At 46.5% G+C, this 19,943-nt stretch overlaps 1 protein-coding gene and 1 long non-coding RNA gene across 3 annotated transcripts in view; both read left to right on the forward strand.

The window, feature by feature from the left end:
• Positions 1 to 19,943, forward strand: part of LOC135968736 (uncharacterized) — a 257,419-nt gene that overhangs the window by 228,401 nt on the left and 9,075 nt on the right. The gene's annotated exons all lie outside the window — the stretch shown is intronic.
• CDH1 (cadherin 1) overlaps positions 1 to 19,943 on the forward strand; it is a 103,756-nt gene that overhangs the window by 73,688 nt on the left and 10,125 nt on the right. For both annotated transcript variants that reach the window (XM_005592359.5, XM_074027486.1), the window contains 10 exons: positions 3,252 to 3,395; positions 3,521 to 3,676; positions 5,062 to 5,206; positions 6,545 to 6,720; positions 6,996 to 7,124; positions 8,198 to 8,380; positions 10,718 to 10,962; positions 13,288 to 13,433; positions 16,255 to 16,479; positions 17,667 to 17,894. In XM_005592359.5, coding sequence (XP_005592416.3) covers positions 3,252 to 3,395; positions 3,521 to 3,676; positions 5,062 to 5,206; positions 6,545 to 6,720; positions 6,996 to 7,124; positions 8,198 to 8,380; positions 10,718 to 10,962; positions 13,288 to 13,433; positions 16,255 to 16,479; positions 17,667 to 17,894 — 1,777 coding nt within the window. The remainder of the gene's footprint in view (positions 1 to 3,251; positions 3,396 to 3,520; positions 3,677 to 5,061; positions 5,207 to 6,544; positions 6,721 to 6,995; positions 7,125 to 8,197; positions 8,381 to 10,717; positions 10,963 to 13,287; positions 13,434 to 16,254; positions 16,480 to 17,666; positions 17,895 to 19,943) is intronic.

Here is a 19,943-nt window from a genome sequence, read left to right on the forward strand (position 1 = left end):
CTCCCGGATTCAAGCAATTTTCTTGCCTCAGCCTCCTGAGTAGCTGGAATTGCAGGCACATGCCACCATGCCTGGCTAATTTTTGTTTGTTTGTTTTTGAGACACGATCTCTGTTATCCAGGCTGGAGTGCAGTAGCACGATCTCAGCTCACTGCAACCTCTGCCTCCCGGGTTCGTACCTCAGCCTCTCAAGTAATTGGGACCTCATGTGTGCGCCACCATGCCCAACTAATTTTTATATTTTTAGTAGAGGCGGGGTTTTGCCATGTTGGCCAAGCGGATCCCAAACTGCTGACCTCAAGTGATCCGCCCACCTTGGCCCCCCAGCGTGCTGGGATTACAGGTGTAAACCACCACTCCTGGCCCAGGATACAGTGTTGAGGGTCAGTTTTTTATTTTGTTCCTGTGCTGGGGTTAAATCTCAATAAAACCGGCCGGGCGCGGTGGCTCACGCCTGTAATCCCAGCACTTTGGGAGGCCGAGGCGGGCGGATCACAAGGTCAGGAGATCGAGACCACGGTGAAACCCCGTCTCTACTAAAAATACAAAAAATTAGCCGGGCGCGGTTGTGGGCGCCTGTAGTCCCAGCTACTCGGGAGGCTGAGGCAGGAGAATGGCGTGAACCCGGGAGGCGGAGCTTGCAGTGAGCCGAGATCGCGCCACTGCACTCCAGCCTGGGCGACAGAGCAAGACTCCGTCTCAGAAAAAAAAAAAATAATAAAAAAAATAAATCTCAATAAAACCATAGCTCAGTGTTTTCCAACCAGTCCAGCCATCATCTGCATCATTATCTTTGTTGAGCACTTACTGTGTTTCAGGCACTATTCACAGTGCTTTAAATGTGCAATACCAGCATCTCATTTCATCCTCCCAAGAATTCTATGAGATAGGTTCTAATACTATCCCCATTTCAGACATTAGGAAGCTGTAGTACAGAGAAGTTAAGTAATATCTGCCTGGGGCAAGGAGGCACCATCGTGAGGATTCAAAGCCAGGCAGCCTAGCTCCAGAGCCTGCCCTTGGCTCAGGCTGGGCTGCCTCTCTAGGAGACAAACACAGGATGTAGAGGGCAGAGAGTGTAGGTGTGTGCGCATGTGTGCACTTGTGGCCAGTGTGCAGCATTGAGGAAGGGCTCTGTGATGATACCTGGTTATATCTCACATGTATCTGGTGCATCTTTAATCTTTTTTTTTTTTTGAGATGGAGTCTCTCTCTGTCACCCAGGCTGGAGTGCAGTGGCGCCATCTCCGCACACTACAGGCTCCGCCTCCTGGGTTCACACCATTCTCCTGCCCCAGCCTCCTGAGTAGCTGGGACTACAGGCGCCCGCCACCACGCTCAGCTAATTTTTTGTATTTTTAGTAGAGACGGGGTTTCACCATGTTAGCCAGGATGGTCTCGATCTCCTGACCTCGTGATCTACCCACCTCGGCCTCCCAAAGTGCTGGGATTACAGGCGTGAGCCACTGTGCCTGGCACATCTTCAATCTTAAAGCCAGAAAATAGAGCTGAACTCAAACTTGGCAAGCAGTGATCAGTGACTGTGAGTTTTTATGTGGACGGTGAGAGATGGAATTTTCCCCTGGAAACTTTACTACAGTAATCACTTTAAAACACTTAAACAATTTGGCAAATATTTTCCTTCCATTTTCAACTCTCTTATTTCCCTGCATGTGCATAAAGTTATCCTTATTGCATATGAAAACTGTTCAATACAAGTCTCAAAGGGTATTTTTGGCTCCCATCCCAACAGCTTCTGTTAGAACAAATGGAAACCATATAGATATAATGATACAGTGAAATGAAGAGATTTGTATTGATCACAAAGTAGTTCTTAGTACCCGTTCTCAAAATCTACTTGTTTTGGCTGATAACTCCACTTTGGGGACCTATGTCCCCAAGAAAAACATGAAAGAGGCTGGGTGCGGTGACTCACACCTGTAATCCTTGCAAATTGGGAAGCCAAAGCAGGAGAATCACTTGAGCCCAGGAGTTCGAGACCAGCCTGGGCAAGATGGCAAGACCCTGCCTCTACAAAAATTAAACAAAATTTAAAATTTAGGTGCACGTGGTGGTACATGCCTGTAGTTCCAGCTACTTGATAGGCTGAGGTCAGAGGCTCACCTGAGCTCAGGAGTTTGAGGCTGCAGTGAGCTTTGATCACTTCACTGCACTCCAGCCTGGGTGACAGAGCAAGACCCTGTCTCTATTTTAAAAAAGAAAATAGGCCGGGCGCGGTGGCTCAAGCCTGTAATCCCAGCACTTTGGGAGGCCGAGACGGGCGGATCACGAGGTCAGGAGATCGAGACCATCCTGGGTAACACAGTGAAACCCCGTCTCTACTAAAAATACAAAAACTTAGCCGGGCGAGGTGACAGGCGCCTGTAGTCCCAGCTACTAGGGAGGCTGAAGCAGGAGAATGGCGTGAACCCGGGAGGCGGAGCTTGCAGTGAGCTGAGATCCGGCCACTGCACTCCAGCCTGGGTGACAGAGCGAGACTCCGTCTCAAAAAAAAAAAAAAAAAAAAAAGAAAGAAAATAAATCGAAAACCCAAATATTCAGTTGTTGAGTAAGCTCTGATATTAAATCATCAGAGTATAATGTTGCTATTAAAAATCACATTATGGGCTGGGTATGGTGGCTTATGCCTATAATCCCAGCATTTTGGGAGGCCAAGTTGCTTAAACTCACAAGTTCGAGAGCAGCCTGGGTAACATGGCAAAACCCTATGTCTACTAAAAATACAAAAATTAGTCAGGCACAGTGGTGTGCACCTGTAGTCCCAGCTACTCAGGAAGCTGAGATGGGGGGGATGACTTGAGCCTGGGAGGCAGAGGTTGCCGTGAGACAAAGTCTTGCTGCTGTACCCCAGCCTCAGTGATAGAGCCAGATCTTGTCTCAAAAAAATAAAAATGAGATTATGTAGGCTTGAAACAGCTTGTAAATTATAATATCAAACCCTGAAACCAATACTTGCGTATGCTTGATGATTATTGGAACTCTGGACACTAAGAAGGATAAAAAGAGCATGCGGTCTTTATGATACAGAAAAGGGGCTCATTGGTTTTTGTTTTGGTTGGTCATTTTGGTGGATATATATAATTTGTCATTGATAAGAGAATGTATCATTAAATTCAAACTGTACACTGCCCACAGAAGGCTGGGGATGCTGTCTGGCTAGGTTGGACTATTAGACCTGTAGTATCCGTCCTGAATTGTCTAATCTTGTTCCTCATCTTCTTTCCTTTTAGGCCTCTGTTTCTGGAGTCCAATCAGAATTGCTCACATTTCCCAACTCCTCTCCTGGCCTCAGAAGATGGAAGAGAGACTGGGTTATTCCTCCTATCAGCTGCCCAGAAAATGAAAAAGGCCCATTTCCTAAAAACCTGGTTCAGGTAGAGAAAGAAGTTCTCTATTTCTCTGGGAGGAATTTGGCAGAGAAGTACCAAGGAGAGAAAGGGAAAAGACCGAATGTTGGGATCCTTCTTTACTAATACTTTTTCTTTCGTTTTGTTTTCAGATCAAATCCAACAAAGACAAAGAAGGCAAGGTTTTCTACAGCATCACTGGCCAAGGAGCTGACACACCACCTGTTGGCGTCTTTATTATTGAAAGAGAAACAGGATGGCTGAAAGTGACAGAGCCTCTGGATAGAGAAAACATTGCCACATACACTGTAAGTATCTCTTAGAAGCTTGTTGACACTGGGGTAACATCCATCCAGGATTTTTTGGTCAACCCATGCTGGATCTCCAGATCAGAGGCTCTGAACACATGAGGAGCTTGACACCTCTTGACCTGTTGCTAAGGAGAAATGATGGGAGAATGTGGGACAGTTTGGGGTTGTTAATTTTTCTCCTTGTCAGGAAGAAAGGAAGGAGAATCCCCATGCATCCTCATACAACCAGGGCAAATTTAGACTCAAGATGTCAACCTGTTCTTGGGGCTGGAAGTCCCTGACCTAAAAGAACAGGACAGTGATGATAAAAGGGAACAAAACCCATTTCTTGGGCTTGGCAGCAGCAAGAGCTTGAGGAAACCAAGAAGTTTTTTTTTTTTTTTTTTTGAGATAGAGTTTTGCTCTGTCACCCAGGCTGGAATGCAATAACGTGATCTCAGCTTACCACAACCTCCACTTTTTGGGTTCAAGTGATTCTCCTGCTTCAGCCTCCTGAGTAACTGGATTATAGGCAACTGCCATCACGCCAAGCTGATTTTTTGTGTTTTTAGTAAGATGGGGTTTTACCATGTTGGCCAGAGTGGTCTCAAACTCCTGAACTCAGGTGATTCACCCTACTTGGCCTCCCAAAGTGCTGGAATTACAGGAGTGAGCCACCGTGCCCGGCCTCCAAGAGGTCATTTTTTTTGTTTTGGTTTTGGTTTTGGAATTTTTTTTTTTTTTTTTTTTTTTTTTTTTTTTTTTTTAGACAGAGTCTACCTATGTCACTCAGGCTGGAGTGCAGTAGTACAATCATAGCTCACTGCATCCTGGACCTTCTGGGCCCAAGCGACACTCCCACCTCATCTTCCTGAGTAGCTGAGACTAAAGGCGCAGGCCACCACACCCAGCTAATTTTTGTATTTTTTGTGGAAACAAGATCTTGCTATGTTGCCCAGGCTTGAGCTCAAGCAATCTGCCCACCTTGGCCTCCCAAAGTGCTGAGATTACATGAGCCACCATGCCTGGCCAGGAAGTCATATATTGATGCCAAATTCAGAAATATCTGGGGGAAATGCTAGACCAGAAGGACCAGAGCAAGTTTCACCCTGCATGGAATAAGAGTTCTTCAGGACCCCACCTTTATCTCTAGGCCTGAAGCCCTGGTCCTCATGTGGGAAATGGGAGGTCTGAGCCAGTGGGGGTGTTCCACTCCATGGGTCTTACCTTGTTATGATCTCATTGAAGCAGCAGCAGCACATGTGTGAGAAAAGTCACCCACTGGGGTCTCAGAGAGTGGGAGGGTGTGGCAGCCCAGGGAGTACACTCTGCTCTGGCCGGGCTCCTTCTGCCACATTTTCTTCCTCATCAGAGCTCAATTCACCCTCACTTGGTTCTTTCAGCTCTTCTCTCATGCTGTGTCATCCAACGGGAATGCAGTTGAGGACCCAATGGAGATTTTGATCACGGTGACCGATCAGAATGACAACAAGCCCGTGTTCACCCAGGAGGTCTTTAAGGGGTCTGTCATGGAAGGTGCTCTTCCAGGTATATCCACTAATGAGAATCTGAATATCCAGAAAGACTCTTAGGTTCTTTGGACCCCAAAGTGTTGTCCAACCCCGAAGGTTGTGTAACTAAAGCTGACCCTTCCTATGGACAGAACTTCTTGGGAAGCCATTGTTGTGTTATATGCATGTGTATAACAGTCTACCTATGGAAACACATAAAACAGAGTTTAAGAACAATCTTCCCTTTTTTCTTGTTAAATTTTTTTTTTTAGGCTGGGCATGGTGGCTCACGCCTATAATCCCAGCACTTTGGGAGGCCAAGGCGGGTGGATCACCTCTAGTCAGGAGTTCAAGATCAGCCTGACCAACATGGTGAAACCTCATGTGTACTAAAAATACGAAAAAATTAGCCAGGCGTGGTGGTGTGTGCCTGTAATCCCAGCTACTTGGGAGGCTGAGGCAGGAGAATTGCTTGAACCTGGTAGGTGGAGGTTGCAGTGAGCTAAGATTGCGCCACTGCACTCCAGCTGGGGTGACAGATCCAGACTCTGTCTCAAAAAAAAAAAAAAATTTATAGAGATAGGGTCTCACTTTGTTGTCCAGGCTACTTTCAAACTCCTGGCCTCAAGCAATCCTCCAACCTCAGCCCCACAAGCTGCTAAGATTATAGGCATGAGCTACTATACCTGGCTAAGAACAACCTTCCTAATTAAGGAACAGATCTTTGCCAGTACCTTAAAGTCCTAAACAATCTCCCTTGATCACATTCTTTTCTCTCTTCCATAAAGATAACCACACCCTAGGCTGGGCACGGTGGTTCATGCCTGGAATCCCAGCACGTTAGGAGGCCGAGGAGGCAGGCAGATCACCTGAGGTCTGAAGTTCAAGACCAGCCTGACCAACATGGAGAAACCCTGTCTCTACTAAAAATACAAAGTTAGCTGGGCGTGGTGGCGCATGCCTATAATCCCAGATACTTGGGAGGCTGAGGCAGGAGAATCGCTTGAACCTGGGAGGCAGAGGTTGCAGTGAGCCGAGTTTGCGCCGTTGCGCTCCAGCCTGGGCAACGGGAGCAAAACTCTGTCTCAAAAAGAAAAAAAGATAACCGCACCCTGACTTTTGTGGTAATCATTCCCTTTCTTTTCTTCATTACCATTTGTCTATTTATACCTGAATAATAAATTGATAGTTTGAGCTTTCTTCCTCCCCTAGCACTTTGGTAAGAATTCTAGGAATTAGATAATGGGGGAACTCTGACATGGTACCACCCCCATGTCCCCTCCTTTATCCCTCAGGGCAGAATTGGATTAAGCAATACTGACCCTGTCCCAAAGGGTCAGTTTGTCTAAACCTTCGTCTCCTTGAATTCTTCCAGGGACCTCCGTAATGGAGGTCACAGCCACAGACGCGGACGATGATGTGAACACCTACAATGCCGCCATCGCTTACAGCATCCTCAGCCAAGATCCTGAGCTGCCTGACAAAAATATGTTCACCATTAACAAGAACACAGGAGTCATCAGTGTGGTCACCACTGGGCTGGACCGAGAGGTCAGATGTCAGGAGGATCCAGAGGGTGTGGAGGACAAATGTATATTAGCTCAATCCCGTGGACAAAGCAAAATCCTGCTAGGCCACCTGTCAGTTAATACAGTGTTGGTCTGAGCTTTGCATCTAAGCTTCTGCCCAGAGGTTCCGTGCCTAGAAGACAGGCTGACTGGCGTGAAGCAGATGGTTAAATATTCTGGTTCCATGTGTTGGGCTGGGCTAGGCCAGAGGTGGCTGGTAGTCCTGGTCCTAACTTGGTTGCATTGATCTCTCTGCAGAGTTTCCCTATGTATACCCTGGTGGTTCAAGCGGCTGACCTTCAAGGTGAAGGGTTAAGCACAACAGCAACAGCTGTGATCACAGTCACTGACACCAATGATAACCCTCCAGTCTTCAATCCCACCACGGTAATTCTACAACTCCTCAGAGGGTTTCCAAAGAAAGGTCTTTTGTTGTTCGTGAACTAAGTTTCACCACTGCTCATGGGCAAAGTCTTTGAAAACTCTCTCCAGACTAGTGAATGTTAACTTTAAACTTAAAAGCAAGCATCTTGAGATGGCAGTTGTCTTTTAGCATCTTTTTTCCACCCTTGGCCTGGGGCCAATTGGCTCAAGATTGTGAAGTTGCAGAAAGCACCTACTGATTTCCTATCTGCATATGGTACATTTTTATAGCAACTATTACTGGGTTTCATTTCTTCATTGAACACGTATTTTCTAAGTTTATATTAGGCACTGTGTTAGACAGTGGAGATACCATCACACACAAAGCAGACAAAGATTCTATTCTCATGGTGTTTCTACTATAGCTAGGAAGACATCTTATGAGAGTTATTGAACACCAAGGATATTACATGCATTCAAGGAGAAGGTGTTGAGAACCAAGTAGGGGAAGTTTAAATCATCCTGTATAATGGCCAGGCGTGGTAGTTCACACCTGTAATCCCAACAAGTTGGGAGGCCAAGGCTGTTTGGAGTTTGAGACCAGCCCGGCCTTAAGGACGGAGTTTGAGACCAGCCCGGCCAACGTGGCAAAACCCCGTTTCAACTAAAAATACAAAAATTAGCCGGGCATGTTGGTGCATGCTTGTAATCCCAGCTATTTGGGAGGCTGAGGCACGAGAGTTGCTCGAACCCAGGAGGTGGAGGCTGCAGTGAGCTGAGATTGCACCATTGCAACCCAATGTGCCCATTGCCTGGTCTCTCCTCGTCACATCTGCTCCTCGAAGCTTGCTTTCAGTTAGCCAGGTGTGGTGGCGCATGTGTGTGGTCCTAGCTACTCTGGAGACTGAGGTGGGAGGATTGCTTGAGCTCAGGAGGTTGAGGCTACAGTGAGCCATGATCGCTCCAATACACTCCAGCCTGATGACAGTGAGATCCTGTCTCAAACAACAAAAAAAGAGGATTCCTTTAGCCCCCTGAGACTCAGCTCTGCTAGCAGTCTTGGTACTTTGTAAATGACCCATCTCTTTCCTCTGCAGTACAAGGGTCAGGTGCCTGAGAACCAGGCGAACTTCGTAATCACCACACTGAAAGTGACTGATGCTGACGCCCCCAATACCCCAGCGTGGGAGGCTGTATACACTATATTGAATGATAATGACGGACAATTTGTTGTCACCACAAATCCAGTGACCAACGATGGCATTTTGAAAACAGCAAAGGTTTGTATGGTATATGGCAAGATGCAGAAACTGGCATCCTTGAAGCTGTTCATGCCCTTGTCCCCTGGTATCTTCTTAGAAGTAGATTCGCTTTGGCAGGGGGACAGGGTGACTTTCCCAGATTCTAGTGGACCATGTGGGGTTTGCAGTGGCTCTTCCTGCCCATGTAAGAAATCAAGAAACTGGGCTGGGTGTGGTGGATCACGCCTGTAATCCCAGCACTGTGGGATGCTGAGGCAGGTGGATCACGAGGTCAGGAGTTCGAGTCTCTGCTAAAAATACAAAAATTAGCTGGGCATGGTGGCACACGTCTGTAATCTCAGCTACTCGGGAGGCTAAGGCAGAAGAATTGCTTGAACCTGGGAGGTGGAGGTTGCAGTGAGCCGAGATCGCACCATTGCATTCCAGCTCTGGGCAGCAGAGCAAGACTCCATCTCGGGGGGGAAAAAAAAGAGGCCGGGCGTGGGGGCTCATGCCTGTAATCCTAGCACTTTGGGAGGCCAACGCGGGCAGATCACAAGGTCAAGAGATCGAGATCATCCTGACCAACATAGTGAAACCTCATCTCTACTAAAAATACAAAAATTAGCTGGGCGTGGTGGCGTGCTCCCACTACTAGCGCGGTCCCAGCTACTAGGGAGGCTAAGGCAGGACAATCACTTGAACCTGGGAGACAGAGGTTGCAGTGAGCCATGATCGTGCCATGCACTCTAGCCTGGCAACAGAGTGAGACTTCGTCTCAAAAAAAAAAGAAATCAAGAAGCTAAGGCTTCTTGATGGCTCATGGTGGCTCATGCCTGTAATCCCAGCACTTGGGGAGGCCAAGGGGGGCAGATCATCTGAGGTCAAGAGTTTGGGACCAGCCTGGACAACATGGTGAAACCCTGTCTCTACCAAAAATACAAAAATTAACCGGATGTGGTGGTGCACACTTGTAATCCCGGCTGCTTGGGAGGCTGAAGCAGGAGAATTGCTTGAGCCTGGAAGACAGAGGTTGCAGTGAGCCAAGATCATGCCACTGCACTCTGGTCTGGGCAACAGAGTGAGACTCTGTCTGGAAAGAAAGAAAGAAAGAAAGAAAAGGCCGGGCGCGGTGGCTCAAGCCTGTAATCCCAGCACTTTGGGAGGCCGAGACGGGCGGATCACGAGGTCAGGAGATCGAGACCATCCTGGCTAACACGGTGAAACCCCATCTCTACTAAAAAATACAAAAAACTAGCCGGGCGCGGTGGCGGGCGCCTGTAGTCCCAGCTACTTGGGAGGCTGAGGCAGGAGAATGGCGTGAACCTGGGAGGCGGAGCTTGCAGTGAGCTGAGATCCGGCCACTGCACTCCAGCCTGGGCGGCAGAGCGAGACTCCGTCTCAAAAAAAAAAAAAAAAAAAAAAAAGAAAGAAAGAAGAAATCAAGAAGCTCTTACACAGGATCCTGAAATTGAAAAAGGCTCTTTCCCAAAACATTCTCTTTCCCTTAGCTCTTTCCATTTTGCAATGAGAGGGAAAATGATTTACTGGTCTCTGCTCTTGTGCTGGTTTATTTTAGAAGTGGGGCAGATATGGTTGTTTTTGAAAAATGTCCTAGAAACTTGAAAACTAGCCAAGCACAGTAGTGCATGGCGGTGGGTCCAACTACTTGGGAGGCTGAGGTGGGAGGATCACTTGAGCCCAGGGGGTTGACACTGCACTGAGCTATGATCATGGCACTGTACTCTAACCTGGGCAATATAACGAGACTCCGTCTCTTTAAAAAAAAAAAAAAAAAAAAAAAGGTAGCCAGGCACAGTTGCTCAGTCCTGTAATCCCAACACTTTGGGAGGCCAAGGTGGGTTGATCACCTGAGGTCAGGTGTTTGAGACCAGCCTGGCCAACATGGTGAAACATCATCTCTACTAAAAATACAAAAAATTAGCCAGGTGTAGTGGCAGGCTCCTGTAATCCCAGCTACTAGGGAGGCTGAGGCAGGAGAATTGCTTGAAGCTGGGAGGCAGAGGTTGCAGTGAGCCATTGCACTCCAGCCTGGGTGACAAGAGCAAAAATTCTGTCTCAGAAACAAAATAAGGAAAGAAACTTGAAAACTAAGAATTTGAGTGAATTGCTTGTTGAAGTGACTGGATCCCTAGAATAGCCCCAGAGCTTTGACTTCCTCTTGAGTAGGTGAGCAGATCTGAGAAGCCCTGGTAAGTAATTATGGTTTCTGCCATTGAAAGTCATGGCAGAAACCACAGTTACTTTTGCACCAACCTACTGTATTACCAAAAGCAACAGTTAAGGATTTAATTTCATTTTTACTAACACAAAATGTTTTGTTTTGTTTTTAACTTCATTGTTTCTGCTCTCTAGGGCTTGGATTTTGAGGCCAAGCAGCAGTACATTCTACACGTGGCAGTGACGAACGTGGCGCCTTTTGAGGTCTCTCTCACCACCTCCACAGCCACTGTCACCGTGGATGTGCTGGATGTGAACGAAGCCCCCATCTTTGTGCCTCCAGAAAAGAGAGTGGAAGTGTCCGAGGACTTTGGCGTGGGCCAGGAAATCACATCCTACACTGCCCGGGAGCCAGACACATTTATGGAACAGAAAATAACGTAAGTGTGAGGATTTTTCAACTGACTTACAGCAGCTGGGTATTTTATATCATTTTATATATAAATCAATAATACATAGTTCATGGCATTTTGTCATTTGTCTGTACAAGACCATTCTCTTAATTTATTTTTTATTCCCTTTATCTGTACTCCTTTCACCTGTTCCCTTCCCTCTACAGACAGCCGTTCTTGGTCTGATGTGCTGCCTCTCTTTGAGCTCTTGTAGTATGGTAGAAATGTGATTTTACTTTGCATACACAATAGTGTGTTTTTTTGTGTTTGGAGTCTCACTTTGTCACCTAGGCTAGTATACAGTGGTGATCTCTGCCTACTGCAGCCTCTGTCTCCTGGGTTCAAGCAATTTTCATGCCTCAGTCTCCCACGTAGCCAGGATTATAGGTGCCCGCCACCACGCCCGGCTAATTTTTGTATTTTTAGTAGAGATGAGGCTTCACCACATTGGCCAGGCTGGTCTCGAACTCCTGACCTCAAGTGATCTGCCCGCCTCCCAAAGTGGTGGGATTACAGGCGTGAGCCCCCGCACCCAGCCCATAGTGTTGTGTTCTGAGTAGCTTACTATTAGTATTTCTCCTTTCAAACTTGAAGGTACCTCTATAATGTAAATCACACAGATGCTGAAAACCCACATACCAACCAACCAACTACAACACTTGCTTTAAAATACTCTCATTTTGGGCTGGGTGCAGCGGCTTATGCCTGTAATCCCAAAACTTTGGGAGGTCTAGCAAGTGGATCATGTTGAGGCCAGGTGTTCAAGACCAGCCTGGCCAACATGGTGAAACCCCTGCCTCTACTAAAAACACAAGAAATTAGCCAGGCATGGTGGTGCACACCTGTAATCCCAGCTACTTGGGAGGCTGAGGCACGAGAATCACTTGAACCCAAAAGGTTGAGGTTGCAGTGAGCTGAGATCGAGCCACTGCACTCTAACCTGGGCGACAGAGTGAGACTCCATCTCAAAAAATAATAATAATAATAAAAACTCTCATTTTCTATATGTAGCCAATGGACTCCTCATAATCTAGAGATATTTCTACATGCTCCGAACTGTAAGGCCTGGCAAGATGGGTTTTAACTGAAGTTTAAAAGAATGGTGAAAAGTCAAAGACAATAATGTAGGATTTGGTTCTGTGATGAAACCCTGGATTGTACAGTTTCCAGGCTGGGCTGAAAGCTTGCAGTAGTGAAATAGATAGTTCAAAGCATCTCCTGGGGCAGATTCAGGGACCAGGTCTCTAGTGTCTGTTTGCAGAGGCCCTTACACCTGGAACAATGACCACTTGATGTAATTCATTGCTTTGCACTTCCAAAGAAGTGAGGCCAAGCCCGCAGGTTCTCAGAGTCCTTTCCTCCTTTGATTTCTTAGTTTCCCTTTCAGAGCCTTTCCATGACCCTAGTAAATAAATGAGCAGTAGATCTCTGTTAGCTTCCCTTTAGCTCCCATTAAATGCCAATAGTACAGCCCACCCACAAGTCAACAAGGCAACCTGCATCTCCAGATGTTCATGACAGGAGAAGAGGTGACATGTTGCTACCATTTAGGAACTACTGTATTGTTTTGGGGGAGCTGGTCTGGAGGAGTCTGCTTTTAAAAATAAATAAGGATTATAGTAATCATTGCTTCAGCAAGAATCATCCATAGATGCCAAATCTGTTGGGTGAAAGTTAGTTGCTGAACAAGATATTCTTAAATTATCTACCTGCAGATTATATGTTAATCATGCAGTATAAAAAGGCACCTTTGCTGTGAAGAAATCTGGTGGCCTTTCCCTTATCCAAGTGATCAAAGTTATCAATAGAAGCACAGACAGACATCATGTGCTTCCCAGTGTCCTGCACTAGGGAGGCCACAGCATCACTGTCGTGTTCTTGTCCCCACCACTGACCCCTGAAATGGATTACCTGAATCTAAATTTTGAGGAGTAATCAGGCAAACCCAAACTAAGGGCATTCTAGAAAACAACTGGCCAGCACATTAAAAAAATGTCAGTGACAGAAAAGAAAGCCTTAAGGAAGAGCCATGCCAACCAAAGGCCATATTGGATCCTGAATCCAGAATGGTGCAAGGTTGCTATAAAGGACATTTTTGGAAAATCTGACAATTTGAATATGCACCATATATTCAACAGTAGTATTCTATCAAAGTGCTGGGATTACAGGCATGAGCCACCGTGCCCAACCTATTGTTGGTTTTCAAAATAAAACATTGGAAGTAACCATATAACTGAAGAAGAGCTTGAGCCATTTTCAGCTACATGTTGTTTGCTGGTCCTATTCTAAAAGCCAGAGCTTGTGCCTGTTTAGGTATCGGATTTGGAGAGACGCTGCCAACTGGCTGGAGATTAATCCGGACACTGGTGCCATTTCCACTCGGGCTGAGCTGGACAGGGAGGACGTTGAGCACGTGAAGAACAGCACGTACACAGCCCTCATCATAGCTACAGACAATGGTAAGGGGGCCTCATCTGGGCCTTTGCTGCCTCACCCTCCTGGCTAGTTGACTTTCTTGCCCCTCCCTTCTTTTGGAGGCAAGAGTTTATTCTTTTTCTTTTATCCTTTGTGTTTGTTGGATTGATTTGTATAAATGTATGGAGTACAAGGGTAATTTTGTTACAAGCATAGATGTATAGTGATAAAGGCAGGGCTTTTAGTGTATCAATAGAAGCACAAACAAACATCATGTGCCTCCCAGTGTCCTGCACTAGGGAGGCCACAACATCACCTCCGTCGTGTTCTTGTCCCCACCACCAACCCCTGAAATGGATTACCTGAATCTAAATTTTGAGGAGTAATCAGACAAACCCAAATTAAGGGCACTCTAGAAAACAACTGGCCAGCACATTAAAAAAATGTCAGTAACAGAAAAGAAAGCCCTAAAGAAAAGCCTAACACATCACCCAAATAACATGCGTTGTACCCATTAAGTAATTGCTCATCATCTACCCCCTCCCACCCCTCGGACCCTTCCCAGCTGCCATTGTTTATCATTCCACAATCTACATCCATGTGTACACATTATTGAACTCCCACTTCTAAGTGAGAACATGCAGTTATTTCTCCTTACATGTCTGATTTGTTTCACTTGAGACAATGACCTCCAGTTTCATCCATGTTGCTGCAAAAGATTTATCTTTTATTCTTAAAGGCATTCTTATCAAAAATTTAAGTGGGCTGGGCATGGTGACTCACACCTGTAATCCCAGCAATTTGGAGGCTGAGGTGGGAGGATCACTTGAGCCCAGGAGTTCGAGACCAGCCTGGGCAACATGGCAATACACTTTCTCTACAAACAGTACATAAATTAGCTGGGCATGTTGGTGAACACCTGTTGTCCCAGCTACTCAGAAGGCTGAGGTGGTAGGATTGCTTGAGTCTGAGAGGTGGAGGCTGCAATGAGCCAAGATTGCGCCACTGTTCTCCATCCTGGGCAACAGAGCAAGACCCTGTCTCCAAAAAAAAAAAAAATTTTTTTTCAAGTAATTTTGGTCAGACAGAACTTCCTTTTCACTACACACGCACTCTTTATTCCTTCCCTAAGGGAACCCGACAATGATGGTTTACGATCCAGTTCCAAAGCTTAATATTCATGTGACCTTGGATTTACTGTTTAATTTTTTTTTTTTTTTTTTTTTTTTTTTTTGAGACAGAGTCTCTCTCTGTCACCCAGGCTGGAGTGCAGTGGCAAAATCCTGGATCACTGCAACCTCCGCCTCCTAGGTTCAAGCAATTCTCCTGCCTCAGTCTCCCAAATAGCTGGGATTACAGGTGTGCGCCACCATGCCCAGCTAATTTTTTGTATTTTTAGTAGAGACGGGGTTTCAACATATTGGCCAGGTTGGTCTTGAACTCCTGACCTTGTGATCTGCCCGCCTCGGCCTCCCAAAATGCTGGGATTACAGGCGTGAGCCACCGCGCCTGGCCTGCTGTTTAGTTTTTATGTCCCTCAATTCCTTTACCTGAAAAATGATAATACTCATGTGGGTGAAATTAGTTAGGTGTTAAATCAGTTAGGTGTGGGTCCTTCCAGACTCTTTCTGTGTATTTAAATACATTTATAGGCTGGGTGCTAGGCTCACACCTGTAATCCCAACACTTTGGGGGTCTGAATTGGGAGACGGCTTGAGGCCAGGAGTTCAAGACCAGCTGGGCAACATGCTGCCCATAATCTCAAAATGCTGGGATTACAGGCATGAGTTACCATGCCTGGCCTCCTTCAGTTAATTTTAAATGACATGCGTTCATTGTTTAAAAAGAAAATTTACATGAGAAAACAATTTTTTAAAATTTACAGTCATGCCATCTAGACATATCTATTTATCGGTTTGAGATGGATTCCTCTGTTGTTTTGTATCCCTATCGTATATTCATATTGAAGATAGTTCCCTGGGTACCAATTTTTCCTACTACCATATGCTTGGTGTTGTGTCAAGATGTAAAAGAAATGCAAACAGAAGTGTGGATGGGCTGGGCACGGTGGCTCATGCCTATAATCTCAACACTTTGGGAGGCTAAGGTGGGAGGATCACTTGAGCCCAAGAGTTCAAGACCACCCTAGGCAACATGGTAAGACCCCCTCTCTACAAAAAAAAAAATTAAAAACTAGCCAAGCATGGTGGCATGCGCCTGTAGTCCCAGCTACTAGGGAGGCAGAGGTGGGAGATGAAGCCCAGGAGGTAGAGGCTGCAGTGAACTGTGTTCATGCCACTGCATTCTGGCCTGGGTGACAGAGTGAGACCCTGCCTCAAAAAAAAAATATATGAACTCCCCAATCTATTTTGAAAACCAATTTGCAGAGACTTAAAAAGACCCAACTCATCCCCTTTGATTTTAAGTTTCTAGTCAGGCTTAAAATTAAAATAAGTAAAATAAAAAGACTCAGTGCTTTGATAATGACCTTAAATGGCATGAAAATGCAGAAAAAGGAGAACTAGGGAAACAGCAGGCAGGCAATAGGACTTCTTGGAGTAGCTAAAATTCAATGAATGAATAATGATATGTGAAGAAGGAGGAGCGTGTCCTTGGTGTGAGGAATAACTTGAATAATTGTTATCAAGGTGGGAATAAGCGTGTCTGTATGAAACAGTCAGAGACCTGCCCACCTAGGAGTGGAGGTCCTTTGGGATTGGTGGGACAGGAAGTTCTGGGGGTGGAGTGGGGGCTGATGAGGGACCACTGAAGAGCCAGGACAAGAACTGGACTTGGTCTGGTGGAAGGCAGTGGGGATTCATTAGTGTTGCCAAGCTACTACATTTCCTCTGTATTTTCTCTTAGGTTCTCCAGTTGCTACTGGAACAGGGACTCTTCTGCTGATCCTGTCTGATGTGAATGACAACGCCCCTATACCAGAATCTCGAAATCTATTCTTCTGCGAGAGGAATCCAAAGCCTCAGGTCATAAACATCATTGATGCAGACCTTCCTCCCAATACATCTCCCTTCACAGCAGAACTAATGCATGGGGCGAGTGCCAACTGGACCATTGAGTACAACGACCCAAGTGGGTACCTGAGTTTTATTTTGGCAACTTTGCTCCAATGGCCATGCTTCCCTTCCCCCAGATCCCCACCTCTCAATTTCCCTTCTCAACTTCCAGATGTCACCCCTTCCATTGGTACTTGCTTCCTTATCCCTTCTGTCTTTGAGGCCTTGCTCCAGAGGTCTTTTTCCTTTACTGGTATCTAACATTGTAGCATGCTACCCAGTAATCTAAAACCCAAGCAGGGCTCCCTCTCCCAGCCTCTAGCCACCCTCCACTCCCCTCTCCACTTGCAACCTCTGGGACCATCTTCTCTGCCACCTCCTGCTCCTGGGACCAAGCAACACCGTTTTTGTGCTTAGCTCCTTCTTGCCAGCCAATCATGAGCTCCCAGATTTGTCAGCACTATTCTACCGAAGTGGAGGCAGCTGTCAACTGCCTGGTCAATTTGCATCTGTGGGCTTCCTACACCTACCTCTCTCTGGGCTTCTATTTCCACCGCAGTGATGTGGATCTGGAAGGCGTGTGCCAGTTCTTCCACAAATTGGCCAAAGAGAAGCACAAGGGCGCTGAGCGTCCCTTACAAATGCAAAACCAGTGTGGCGGCCGCACTGTCTTCCAGGACATCCAGAAGCCATGTTAAGATGAATGGGGTAAAACCCTGGGCGCGATGGAAGTCGCTCTGGCCCTGGAGAAGAACCTGAACCGGGCACTTTTGGATCTTCATGCTTTGGGTTCCGCTTGCACAGACCACCATCTCTGTGACTTCCTGGAGAGCCACTTCCTAGATGAAGAAGTGAAACTCATCAAGAAGATAGGTGACCACCTGACCAACCTCTGCAGGCTGGCCAGCCTCCAGGCCAGGCCGGGCGAAAAGGTTCACTCTCAGGCACAATCAGGAGCCTACCGAACCCAGTGACATCTGAAGAGCCCCACTCTGCCTGAGCCTCTCCCTCCAGCTACTAGGCAGCTTTTTTTAAGCAACCCTAGAACCCTCTCCCAAGCCTTAGACCAAATGGAAAAAAAAAGAAAGTACATACCTTTTTACAGAAAAAAAAAAAAAAAAGTACATACCTAGATAAAACCCAAGCAGCTCTGCTCTCTTCACTCAAGGCACTCAAGTGCCTTTAGTTCACTAACAATTTTATTCTGGAATGAGCTTTTTTTTCTCCCCTGATCTCATCATTTCTTTTTATTGCTTTCTCCAGCCCAAGAATCTATCATTTTGAAGCCAAAGATAGCCTTAGAGGTGGGTGACTACAAAATCAATCTCAAACTCATGGATAACCAGAAGAAAGACCAAGTGACCACCTTAGAGGTCAGCGTGTGTGACTGTGAAGGGGCCGCCGGCATCTGTAAGAAGGCACCGCTTGTCGAAGCAGGAATGCAAATTCCTGCCATTCTGGGGATTCTTGGAGGAATTCTTGCTTTGCTAAGTAAGTCCAGCTGGCAGGTGACTCAGCCTTTGACTTAAAAAAATGGAGGAGGTTTATTTCCTGGAAGTTATTTTTGTTCTTATATTAATAAGGATACAGGTTAGCTGATACAGGAAAGAGACTCCCAAGTTATGCTAGCCTCCATAAAATAGAAGTTTGTCTCTTACTGAACATTTCAGAGGTAAATGGTCTAAGATGGGAAGGCCATGAAGTCAACAGGGGACCCAGGTTTCTTCTGTTTCTTTTCATCCTTCAAGTCAGGCATCCCAGGCTTGAGTGCATACAAATCATCTGGGCCTCTGGTAAACTGGGAAATCTGATCCAGGAGGTCTGGCATAGGGCCACAGATTCTGCATTTCTTTTTTTTTTTTTTTGAGGCTGAGTTTCGCTCTTGTTGCTGAGGCTGGAGTGCAATGGCGCTATCTCTCAGCTCACTGCAACCTCCGCCTAACGGGCTCAAGCAATTCTCCCGCCTCAGCCTCCTGAGTAGCTGGGACCATGGGCATGTGCCACCACGCCCAGCTAATTTTGTGTTTTTAGTAGAGATGGGGTTTCTCCATGTTAGTTAGGCTGGTCTCGGACTCCCGACTTCGGGTGATCCACCCGCCTCAGCCTCACAAAGTGCTGGGATTACAGGCTTGAGCCACCGCACCCAGCCAGATTCTACATTTCTAACCAGCTCCCAGGGGGTACTGATGTTGCAGTTCCTTAGACCATAAGCAGAGTAGCAAGACCTTGGGGGCTGCCCTCATCAGCGTGTTCTAAGCTAGCCAGCTCACCACCACCACCTCTACATTCCATCCTAGATGGGGGAAGGGGATAAGAGAGGAAGTGGAGGCCAAATGACTAGAAGTTGCATATATCACCTCCACTTACATACCACTGGCCCAAACACAGCCACACCTAGCTGCAAGGGAGCCTGGAAGTTTCTACTTGCAATTGAAAATTGGCATGGAGTAGGGGTGGAGTGCAGGATGAGCAGTGAGTGTCAGTGACTAAAAGGATAAAGGAGAAAAAGAATGCTGAGGAAAATTGACAGTTTCTGCCATAGTCCTTAAGCCTGTTTCCATTGGAGCCCACTTGGAGTGAGCCCTAGGGGTGACACAGGTGCTATTACGGTCAAGGTAAATACTTTTGTCATTCACACGCAGAGAGAAAATACTGAATCTATTAAAGGAATACATTAGCTATGAAAACAGATTATGTGCATCGAAAGACAAAGTATCCATATGGAGTGCACTACATCGGAACTCTGGTAGGGCTTTAAACATATGAATGATAGAAGAGCAAGCGAATGATTCTCAAAGCAAATGAGAGCAAGTCAGTTAGAAACCTTTGACCAGGTATGGTGGCTCATACTTTGGGAGACCAAGGTGGGAGGACTGCTTGAAGCCAGGAGTTTGATACCAGCCTGGGCAACAAAGCAAGACCCTGTCTCTACAAAATGAAAAATATATCTTTTTTTTTTTTTTTTTTTGAGACGGAGTCTGGCTCTGTCGCCCGGGCTGGAGTGCAGTGGCCGGATCTCAGCTCACTGCAAGCTCCGCCCCCCGGGTTTACGCCATTCTCCTGCCTCAGCCTCCCGAGTAGCTGGGACTACAGGCGCCCGCCGCCTTGCTCGGCTAGTTTTTTGTATTTTTTAGTAGAGACGGGGTTTCACCGTGTTCGCCAGGATGGTCTCGATCTCCTGACCTCGTGATCCGCCTGTCTCGGCCTCCCAAAGTGCTGGGATTACAGGCTTGAGCCACTGCGCCCAGCCGAAAAATATATCTTTTTAAAGAAATGTTTAAAGATCATAAATAATTAGTGACTGCAAGGAGTGGTCCAGTTCATGAATGCGTTTGTAGTCAGCGTAGTCAGAAAAAGCTGTTAATTGAGTCTCAAGGACAGTTTTGTGGAAGATATAAGTGGTTAGGCCACAGGGGCTGGTAGAATTCCAACAGGCTATGGATATTCAGGAAGGTTCCCCTCCTAGCAAAGCACAGCAGAGGCTTGAGGAGACTCCTAGGAGGACAGAGACCAGGCCAAGCTGGTGGGAATGGAAAAAGA

Source organism: Macaca fascicularis, chromosome 20, assembly GCF_037993035.2.
Source record: "Macaca fascicularis isolate 582-1 chromosome 20, T2T-MFA8v1.1".
Classification (NCBI taxonomy): Eukaryota; Metazoa; Chordata; class Mammalia; order Primates; family Cercopithecidae; genus Macaca; species Macaca fascicularis.